Below are 10553 nucleotides of genomic sequence, written 5' to 3'. Positions count from 1 at the left end.
TAGGTGGGGGCAGGGAATATAAAAAGCATCCCCAAGACTCAGATTGTGATTTAGCTCATTTTGAGGGCATCATTTCACCCAACCCTAGACAGTGCATCTTGTTCAGGTCTCAAGAAGCCTGGGTGGAGGTGGAAATGTTGCTTTGAGTGAGGAGACCAGGATTGTAGCACAGAGGCCCCCACCAACTAGTTGTCTAATCCTTAACAAGTTGCTTTGTCTTTCTGGGCTCATTTTTCTCATCTGTCAAGTCAAATGAAGGTTACGGAATAGATGATCTCTAAAAATCCTTCCAGTGCTACAGTTCTATTCTGGGTCTGTCTGCACCTGCAGACAGTGATGTGGGGGCAGGAAGGGCACTGGGGAGGGCGGCAAATTTAGTCAAGAGAATAAAACACTTTCACCTGGAGCAGCCTGTGTCCTTGTGTGCGTTGTGCAGTACAGGCTTGTCTCATATTATCCAAATAATTGACTGAGTTCTCTTCTTTCTTTGCCAGTGAGCAAACAGCTTTAGTTTTTTCTGGGACTAGCAGCTGCTTTTCTGAAATTTCCATCCCAGGGCTTCCGTCCTCCACTGTGTCCTCTCAGAAACCTGTCATGGTTTTTCTGGATGGATGCCCACAGAATTTTAATCCAGACACACATACACACACACACACACACACACACAGAAAAAAAAGAAATGAGTAATAAAGGAAGGAAGGAAGGAAGTAGAAAAAAAAGAAAAAGATATCGTGTATAACAATAAGCAAAACCAGGTCACGAGCTGATTTTCTTTTTTAATTTGGTTACTTCATTTATGCTGCCAACCTGAAGCCATGACTAAAGCCAGTGAGTTCTCTTAATTATTGGGTTTGTCTATGATGATGCAGAGATGAGGCCTACATGCTTTAGGGGCTACCTGGGTCCTGGCACCTCCAGACTCTTGGTAAATGTCTGAATAATTAAATCAGTTGTTTCCCCCAGAATATCCCATTTTCTTTTCTTTTCTTTTCTTTCTTTCTCTTTTTTTTTTTTTTTTTTTTTTTGAGATGGAGTCTCTCTCTGTCCCTCAGGCTGGGTGCAATGGTGCTATGTCAGCTCACTGTAACCTCTGCCTTCAGGGTTCAAGTGATTCTCCTGCTTCAGGCTCCTGAGTAGCTGGGATTACAGGTGCGCACCACCATGTTTGGCTAATTTTTATATTTTTAGTAGAGACAGGATTTCGCCATGTTGGCCAGGATGGTCTCCATCTCTTGACCTCATGCTTCGTCCGTGTCAGCCTCCCAAAGTGCTGGGATTACAGTCATGAGCCACCAGCCCGTGCCCAGCCAAAATATTCCATTTTCTACCTTTCCTCAATAAGCATTTGCATTTCCAGTAAGGAGAGAGGGTTGGAAGTCCCTGCCCTTAGAAAGCATAGTGGAGTCGCCCAAGTTTAAAAGGTGAAAACTTAATTTGTGAAAGATCCTTTGTTGAGCCAGCTAGAAATGCAAATTCCTGGACACTGCTCTCAGCCAATCATTCAGTAAGTTTCAAACCCAGGAAATGAATTTTTACTCACCCCTGATCAGCTAGTAGAAGAGTGATGAACTCCTAAGAAATGCTCATGGCCAGAAATAAATACATTATCAGAATAAGGATTTCATGATTCCATTTCTACTTCATGTTGTTTAGATAAAATTCATGAAAATTGATGCCTAATAATCAGGATTCCTGGCATTAACATGTAGGTCATTGCTCTGTGTCTTTTTGATACGCACTGTGACAATCACCTGAAGATTTGGAAAATTCAAAGCAAGTATGGGTTTGAAACTAAAAACGGGGCAGAGTCTTGTGGGGTGGCAAAGAAGAGCATGAATAGCTTTAAAGTCAAGCAGAAGTGAATTCAAATTCTGCACATATCAGTGTGTGTCACAGGCAAGTTATTGAACCTCTGTGAGTCTCCATTCTTTCACCTATGAAACTGGAATATTACTGCTTCTCTGAAGGAGGAGTTAAGATTAAATGAGTTTATGCATCCGATAAGTGAATGCTTCATAAATACTTCTGGACGCGGCGGCTCACGTCTGTGCTCCCAGCTACTCAGGAGGCTGAGGTAGGAGGATCGCTTGAGCCCGGGAATTCGAGGCTACAGTGAGCTATGATGGTGCCATTGCGTTCCAGCCTGGGCGATAGAGCGAGAGCCTGTCTCAAAAATAAGCAGGTTTAATAAATAAAAAAACAAATAAATAGTTCCTACTTACAACAAAATATGCCACAAGATGGGAGAGGGCAGGGATTTCCGAGGCCCAACTTAAAATTTGCATTTGGGATTTGGCTGCAGTTCGGGCGTTCCCTGTGGTGCCCAGTGAATGCGGCTTCGGACCTCCCAGCGCCGCCATTGCCCACAGGGCGTGTCATTTCTAAGGGCAGCAGTTTGCTCCCTGGCTGTCCGGCCCCGCCCTCCAGCTCCCCCATGTACCTAAAAGAAAATGTAATGGTTGGGCCATTTTTATTTCTAAAAAGACTTCCTTCCAGGCCTTTGACCTGGCGCCGCAGGTGTCCCCGTGGGTTTCCCAGGCCGCCGCGGCCTTCACCGACAGGAGGAGGCCGTGGAGAGGGGTGCGGCCGGGAATCCAAAGCCAACCGGAGGTGGTCCCATTTGGGCTGAGGCTGCGGTTTGGGACTTCCGCCGCCCGTAGGGCTCCTAAAGGGCGGAGGGGTGCCTCGAATCCCCCTGCGCACCCGACCCGGCGCGTCCAAGGGTCCGACCCCCCAACCCCGCCGGGGTGGGTGGCAAGGAAGGGCCAGTGTGACGGGGGTTTCGGTCGCACCCCCACCCTGCCCAAGGAGGCCCCAGGAAGTCCCTGGGGCCGAGCTCTGCAGGGAAACAAAGGCCCCATCCGCTGCCGGGACCCCCATCCGGAGTACCCGAATTCCAGGGACCTGCACCTGTGACGCGGTAGTGGGAGTCAAGGCTCGAAGGCAGCACCCCCGACGGCTTGGCCGCGTGTAAGCAAAGCCCTCGGTACTTCGGGGCGCCAGTCTGGGCTTTTGAGCGTTACGGGAGGTAGCCGGAGAGTTCACCGAATTTTAATGCAATCCCACTCTACATCTTCAGAGCAGAGTGTCCGCAAAGACCCTTACCCCTCTTACCCCACTCTGCTCCCACCCGCCCCACGGACCCGCCGGAGCGGAGCGGGCAATCAAAGGCACTTTCCCCTGGCGCCCAGTCGGCGTCGGGCTTCGAGGGCAGCGTGCGCATCGAAGCCCAGCTGAGGGGCTATCCGCCCGCTGGGGACCCCGGAAACTCGCCGCCCTGCGGAGAGCAGCTCGGGACAGTTCCCCGCTCCGCCCAATCAACTAAAGTAGAAGCCCGAGATCTGCCGGCAGGGCCGGAGATGCCCTCCGGAGCCGGACCAAACCTGGGCTGCAGGGGTGGCTGGGGGGAGAGCGCGAAAGAGCCTACTCAGGGAGCCCCCTCCCAGCTCTGGACGGTGGAGGGGTCCCGCGGGGTGGCGTCGGAGGCCGGGGAGGTGGCGGCGGGGCGGGCGGTGCCCGCGTCGCTGCGAGCAAGAGCCCTTCGGGGCCCGCCACACACGCTCACCCCTCCCCCTCCCGGCCTGCCTCCCACCCGCTCGCCGCGCCCCCCCCCCCCCCCCCCCCCTCCCCCCCCCCCCCCCCCTCCCCCCCCCCCGCCTCCGCCCCATTCTTGGAATTGTGTGGAAAAATTCTCAGCCAAACCTCCCACCTCTCCTCTCCCCCCACCCACCCCCTTTAAAAAACCCCTTTCCTCCCCGGCCCCTGCACTCTTTGTGAATGAGGGCAGGGAACACGGCCCTTCCCCCGCCCAGGAGCCACGCCAGACCGCCGCACTCAGAGGACTGTTTGTTAATAGTCCAATTAGATAATTGCCATCTTTCACTCCTTTTGCTCCGCATTTCCCATAAAGGAATGAATGGGGAGAGCGGCATGGAGAGGGCTTCTGCCCCGGCAAGGTGACGAGAAGGGCTGGAGCATGCTCCTTGCACAAGGCCATGCGCTTGAATTGAATCATTGTAGCCTAATCAATGCTCTTATTGGATTACTGGCTGTTGCTTTTCTCAAAGATATTGTAGCAGAGACAATGAAATAGCTAGGGGAAAACTTTTTTTTTTTTTTTAAGCAGATCTCACAGTTGAGATTTCTCGGCCGTCTCTCCCTCTCCCCCTCTCTCTCCTGCTGGACTCTCTGAGTACAAAGCTGCCCTTTGAATGGGCTGCCTCAGGGCTGCTGGAGGTGCAGGCATGAAAAAATCCAACTGGAACTAAATGAAGAGAGGTGGCAGTTTAAGATGGCTGTCTGCGTGGAGGTGTGTTAAGGAGGAGTTGTTTGGGGGAAAAGCTTGGCTTTTTTAGAGTGCGGGGGAGATACTTTTCGGGAAAACTTTATCTCCCCCCCTCTTTCTTCCCCACCCCCCAGGCAACTGCTTTCTTCTGCTGCGGGTGTGTAAGGGTGTTTTTTTTTCTCTTCCCCTCCCACCCCTCATTCAGTTCTATCTGGCGAGTGTGGAGAAAACCCCTCTAGCCAGTATGTGAGCAGGAGGGTCAAAGGCAAAAGGAAAGTTAATAATGCCTGCTAATGGTACTAACAATTCAGGATGAATCTTGTCAAAAGTTTTTCTGGAAGTGTGGGTCTTTGATTGTGTGTTTCCTCAAAGCAAGACCAATCATTTCCGTTTATTCACTGGCTAAACCCCTACTTGATTGGGGACAAGGACAGAAACCATCCATTACGATCTGATATATTATCCAAACAATTTAGTGTATTCATGAGGTAACCGAAACGTGGGGGCTGCGAAATTACCCGTAATCAATTGCAACAGCGAGTGTGCGTCCCCCCGGGTGTAGGACAACTACAACTCGCCGTCTCAGAACAGGCGGGAGCCGCAGCATTTCGGAGTTGCGCTGTTCGCTACCTGATCGCCAGGCTGGGGACACTGGACGTGCTCAGAGGACGCGGGTGCTGACGAGGCGGCCTCGCCGCAGCTCTACCGGGATCCTGGACCAGACTGGCCGCCTCTCCGCGAGCGCGCCACTCTCCCGTCGCCGCTGACCCGCGCGCCGCCGCCGAAGCCGCCCCGCGGGGACATTCATTCTTGCCGCTTGCCGGTCGCCGGGCTGGGCATACGGGCCGCGTTGTCGGGGGTTTTGTCCCCTTTTTCCTCTTTTTTTTTTCTCCTTTTTTTTTTTTTTGTTTTTTTTTTTTTTTTTATTCTTTTTGTTGTTGTTCTTGCCTATGTTCGGGAAACCAGACAAAATGGACGTTCGATGCCACTCGGACGCCGAGGCTGCCCGGGTCTCGAAGAACGCGCACAAGGAGAGTCGGGAGAGCAAGGGCGCGGAGGGTAACCTCCCAGCCGCCTTCCTCAAGGAGCCGCAGGGCGCCTTCTCTGCGTCCGGCGCTGCTGAGGATTGTAACAAAAGTAAATCCAATTCCGCAGCCGACCCGGATTACTGCCGCCGGATCCTGGTCCGAGGTAGGGATGGGCAGGGCTGGCGGGCGTGTTCTTTGGGGTCGACTCCCGGGCCCGAGCTGCGCGCTGCCGCCGACTCAGGCCGGTGGGGAGGAGTGCCGGCTGGGACTTGGGAGAAAGTTGTTGGCCCTCCCCGCCCCGGTCCGGCTGGGGAGAGGCGCTTGGGACTCCCCGGTGCGCTCTTCAGGGGCCTCGGCCCTCCACACCCTGAGGGGCCCCGCGGACCCGGCTCCTGGGGGAGACGAGGGGCTGCGCGGGTGCAGCTGGGCATCGGACTGCGGCCTCTGACCAAGGGAAAGGAGCAGAAAACTCCGGGAGGAGATGTGCGCGCTCCATGGGCAGGAGGATCTGCCGGGAGCTGGCCAGGGGACTCCCGCGCTCTGGAGGGCTGAGCACACCCAAGCGGGAGCGCGAGTCCCGGAGAACAGCTGCCGATCGCCGGCTACGGCCCTGCCAGTTAGCGCACTGGGCCGAGGGCCCCAGCGACGCGATAGGTGCCCGACCGCTGCCACCAGGAGAGGCAGCTGGGCTGGGTTGCGGAGCCGCCGTTGCTGCTTTGGTACTCGGCTCCGCAGCTCTCGGATGCGCGGCGTGCGCTTAGCTCGGGCGGCTGAGGTTGCGGGGCCCGGCCGCGGCCCAGCGCCGCCCCAGCAGGCAGATCGCCGGGCCCCGCCGGCCCCGACTCAGTCCCTCCTCCTTCCGCCACGCGGACTCCGGAGGGAAGGAGACCCGGGGGTGGGGGTGGGGGTGGGGACGGCTGGAGCACAGTCAACATGCCCAGAGCTAGGGCCCGCAGAACCCGGGCGGGGCGGCGAGGGTACCCTCAGGCTACAGGGGACCGGGACAGCGCAGCCGAGGCCCCCCAGGCCTGAAGGAACGTCAGCCTATTTGGAATTGATTGGATTTTTTTTCTTTCCCCTGTTTGAAGAGCTCTACAAAAAGACAGTGTGGTCCCTCCTTCCGCCAGCGGTATGCAGTTAGTCCCCTTGCCCTCTACACAGTGTCTTTGCTACCCGGCTGTGGTCGCGCTCCGCTCCCCCCATCCCCAAAACTGCACGCTTTTGGGGACTCTGTCCCCAAAGCCAGCTCGGACCAAGGAGGTGGAGGGAGACGGGTGGGTTCTGGCGGCTGACATCTCCCTTCCCCAGATGCCAAGGGGTCCATCCGAGAGATCATCCTGCCCAAGGGCCTGGACCTGGATCGGCCTAAGAGGACGCGCACGTCCTTCACCGCGGAGCAGCTCTATCGGCTGGAGATGGAGTTCCAGCGCTGCCAGTACGTGGTGGGCCGCGAGAGGACCGAGCTCGCCCGGCAGCTCAACCTCTCCGAGACCCAGGTACCCCGCGGCCAGGCCGCACACAGTTCTGCACCAGCCTACCTCCCCACCACCCCTGCCCAGCCTGCTCTTCACCACCTAACCTGCTCTGGACAGAGCTACCCTTGGGAGGTGGAGGAGATGGGAAGGATGGGTAAGAAAGGCTTACTTCCCCTAAATAATACATCCCTTCCCCCCACCCTACCTGCCATCCCCAAATCTTCCAGGGCCCATGTTTTATCCACTTTGGCGTAGGCCCAGGAGGCCCCAAATCCTGTCCTTTTGGAATTCTTATTGGCCTCTGGTTTTGAACATTTCTTTCTTGCTTCTGCTCTACAAAGAACTGACTTTTGCCCTTGTTTGGGGTACCCCATTTTGGCTAGATTTCTAGGCCCCACCCCTTGTGGGCCCACCCAGCTGTACACAGCATCCAGGCCCATTCTGCAGGAGTGGGATTAGGGCTAACTCCTCCTGCTCCAGCACCATGGGTGACTCCTAGGACTTAGAAAGGTGTATGCTCTCCTGGAGACATGCCTCTGCAGATCAGGCTGCCCAGACCATTAAAGGAAGGCTTTCCCCGTCCTGAGCTGGCCCCAGCCCTGAGCACCTAGGAAACCCTGTCTTCTGTACCAATGATGTGTGAGGTATCTGATGGGAAGCAGATCTAGGACCAGAAGCCAGTACTGTTGATTATGCTTTAGATCTTTCCCTTTACATTAAATCTATGCTGCCTCAGGAGCTGGCCATGTGGGCTCTGTGCCCAGGAGAGGGCCCAAGAACTTACCAAGTGCCATGCCACCAGCTTGGCCTAGCTAAGGCAGCCTTCTTTCTGAAGATCAATCCCTTTCCCCATGCCCAACCCTGAAGCAGGTGGAAAACATTCTAGGTCTGGGATCTGGGCCGAAAGCTGAGGACTGATAGAACAGATGGGGTGTTCTTTTTGAGTCTGAGTTGGTGTGGTAGCTTTTTGTATTCTCTCTGCTACTGCCCCTCTTAGTTTATAAAATCTGGACGGGAGAGTCTTTCCCTATCGCTACAAAACTCTTCCGGGCCACTGCTAGGCCTGAAGAGAGGCAGAAGAGCAAGAGGGGAGGTTAGTGGGGAGTATTTAGTCCACCTTAGCCTCCTGACTTTCTCCCATGATTCCAAGTTCATGACCCAGAGCAGTGGAGTGGTAAATTAAGAGTATCACTCAGACCCTTCAATGCAGCTATCTGTTGAGAGGAGGTGCAGAGAGCTCGGTCTATATAAAGTCTCCCGCACACATTATTCTCCTGCAGCCACTTTCCCTGCTCGCTGCTAGTTGATGATTATGTCTTAAGCAGGAAATGGTCCTTTGTAGCCTTCACCAGGAGTAGTGCTTCTAGGACTAAATCCGAGCCCACTGGGCCAGGGACCTGGGTCCAGAAAGCCTGGGCAACACTCCCTTCCCGCCTCTCTTCCCACTTCCCTCTTCCTTCTGCTCTCTTCCTTCACCACACCCATCGGGCCTCACACCCTCCACCGAAATTCCGGCTTTGGGGCCGCACTGATTTACAGATCTGTGAGCCCCAAACCCGGCTGCGGAGTAGCGCGGGAGCTCAGTGAAACTCTTTCCGGTCTTCCTTAGAGTTCCTGCCGTGGGTATTTTATTACTTTGTTCTGTGTTAGCGGCGCCTGCCTGCGCCTGCTTTCCTGACCCGGAAGCGCAGCCCAGTGGAACAGCTGTGTCCCCCTCGTGGCGGCGCCAGTTCCCCCAGCAGCGCCGGTGCCTTGATCCCGCAGGTTGTTAGGTGGGGCTGCGGGTAGGGCTGGGGCGTGGGGAGGGCCCCGGAGCTGCGCGCCCCGGGAGCTCGCTTCGGTTGACGCTGGTCTTCCCTGCCCCTCTCTCCCACTCTCCCCGCGCCCCGCCGCGCAGGTGAAGGTCTGGTTCCAGAACCGGCGCACCAAGCAGAAGAAGGACCAGGGCAAGGACTCGGAGCTACGCTCGGTGGTGTCGGAGACAGCGGCCACGTGCAGCGTGCTACGGCTGCTGGAGCAGGGCCGTCTGCTGTCGCCGCCCGGCCTGCCCACGCTGCTGCCGCCTTGCGCCACGGGCGCTCTCGGCTCCGCGCTGCGCGGGCCCAGCCTACCTGCCCTGGGCGCGGGCGCCGCCGCCGGCTCGGCAGCCGCCGCCGCCGCCGCCGCCGCCCCGGGCCCAGCGGGCGCCGCGTCCCCGCACCCGCCGGCTGTGGGCGGCGCTCCAGGCCCTGGGCCCGCCGGGCCGGGGGCACTGCACGCAGGCGCCCCGGCCGCGGGCCACAGCATCTTCAGCCTGCCGGTGCCCTCGCTGCTCGGCTCCGTCGCCAGCCGCCTGTCTTCTGCCCCGTTGACAATGGCTGGTTCGCTAGCTGGGAATTTGCAAGAACTCTCCGCCCGATATCTGAGCTCCTCGGCCTTCGAGCCTTACTCCCGGACCAACAATAAAGAAGGGGCCGAGAAAAAAGCGCTGGACTGATTTTAAGTGTTTCCCTGTATTTATATTTATAGTATCTATTGTGGTGATATTTATGGACTCACTCGCGTTAGGTGCCCAGAGCTCCTGCACTGGGCTCCTGGCTCCCACCAGGCCTCAGACAGCTCTCCTTTCCCACCCAGCTCTGCTACCAATTCCATCTCATTTGGGCTATTTTTTTTCTACCTTTCCTCCATGATTCCTCTCCAACCCCCAACTTCCTTCTGAATCCAGGAGAAATCCAAAGAATTGGGGAAAATGCCCGAGTCAGTCAACCTGATGCCCCGACCCGTGCCCAGCCTAGGAAAGAAAATACTGGTTCTAAGTCCAAAGCACAGGACACTTGCTCTAGATTGGCGGTTGCTGCCGCTGCCGACTATTCCTAGGAATATTTGAAAAATGAAAACTGCGCGCAGATCCCAGGGGCTTGTAGGGTTCTTTAGACCAAAAAAGGAGTACGTTCCTTCCTCTTGCCAGAGAAACCAGGGCTTGTGGGAGCTCCTGAGCCCCGCTTTGCGGACCTCTCGATATAGTCGGTACACATGCAGCTTCCTGGCGGGACAAATCCTGCCGGTTTTCTTCCCTAAAGGGCAATTCCAATCACAACAACCCCCGACCCCAGGAAACAGTAACAAACGTCCTGGTGGGCAACGACACTAATAAATTTGATTTAATCAGCAATAAAGGCAATTGCTACGTAAAACCAGGTGAAGTGGAACCAGTTTTTAAATGCTCGTAATGATGAAGTTTGGAAGGTGTAAGAAAATTCAGGATAGCGAATGCCCCTCAGGGCAATGCAAAATTAGGGTTCTGAGAGTTGTAACTTTAAACAGGAATTTAATGGGGGAAAAGCAAAGGAAAAGCCAACGTCGCTAATGAAAGAAAATTCAGAATCTTTTCTCCGAGCCTGTTGGGGCGGTGGCCGACAGCTTCCCACTCCTTCAGGAAAGAGCAAAGCAGTTCCGGGCGGTAGCTTGGGCGCCCGCGCTTCACCATACGGCCTCCCAGGCTCATAGCTTCAGGCACAATCGCTCGGTTTGGAAAACGAGTCAGCATTCATTGTCTCCTGTCTCAAACTCCAGGATTCACAAAACTCTTCCTGCACACAGGAAACGCTTGGATTTCTGAGCAGTTCTCTGCGGAAGGGGAGGCAGGGACGCCACTGGGCTGTCGGGCCTTCCCTAGCAGTAGTCTCGGAATCCGGATAGCGTCTCCTGTGATTGATAGGAAAGACACTCCCTTCGCCTCTCCAGTCTTAGGGTTTCAGTGGTCCCAAGTCAGAACCCGGACCG

The 10553-nt window shown here is 55.8% G+C and overlaps 1 protein-coding gene across 1 annotated transcript; it reads left to right on the top strand.

Moving 5' to 3' along the window:
• Positions 1–3789: 3789 nt before the first annotated feature.
• On the top strand, positions 3790–10553 carry VAX1 (ventral anterior homeobox 1). Its single transcript, XM_032281774.1, has 3 exons — positions 3790–5476; positions 6622–6809; positions 8686–10553. The coding sequence occupies exons 1-3, from the start codon at positions 5236–5238 to the stop codon at positions 9262–9264; spliced, it is 1008 nt and encodes a 335-aa protein (XP_032137665.1). The 5' UTR covers positions 3790–5235; the 3' UTR covers positions 9265–10553.

Source organism: Sapajus apella, unplaced genomic scaffold (assembly GCF_009761245.1).
Source record: "Sapajus apella isolate SASKATOON/1434 unplaced genomic scaffold, GSC_monkey_1.0 scaffold13, whole genome shotgun sequence".
Classification (NCBI taxonomy): domain Eukaryota; kingdom Metazoa; phylum Chordata; class Mammalia; order Primates; family Cebidae; genus Sapajus; species Sapajus apella.
Note: the sequence above shows the minus strand (reverse complement) of the source record. Positions and strands in the feature narration are given on the sequence as shown.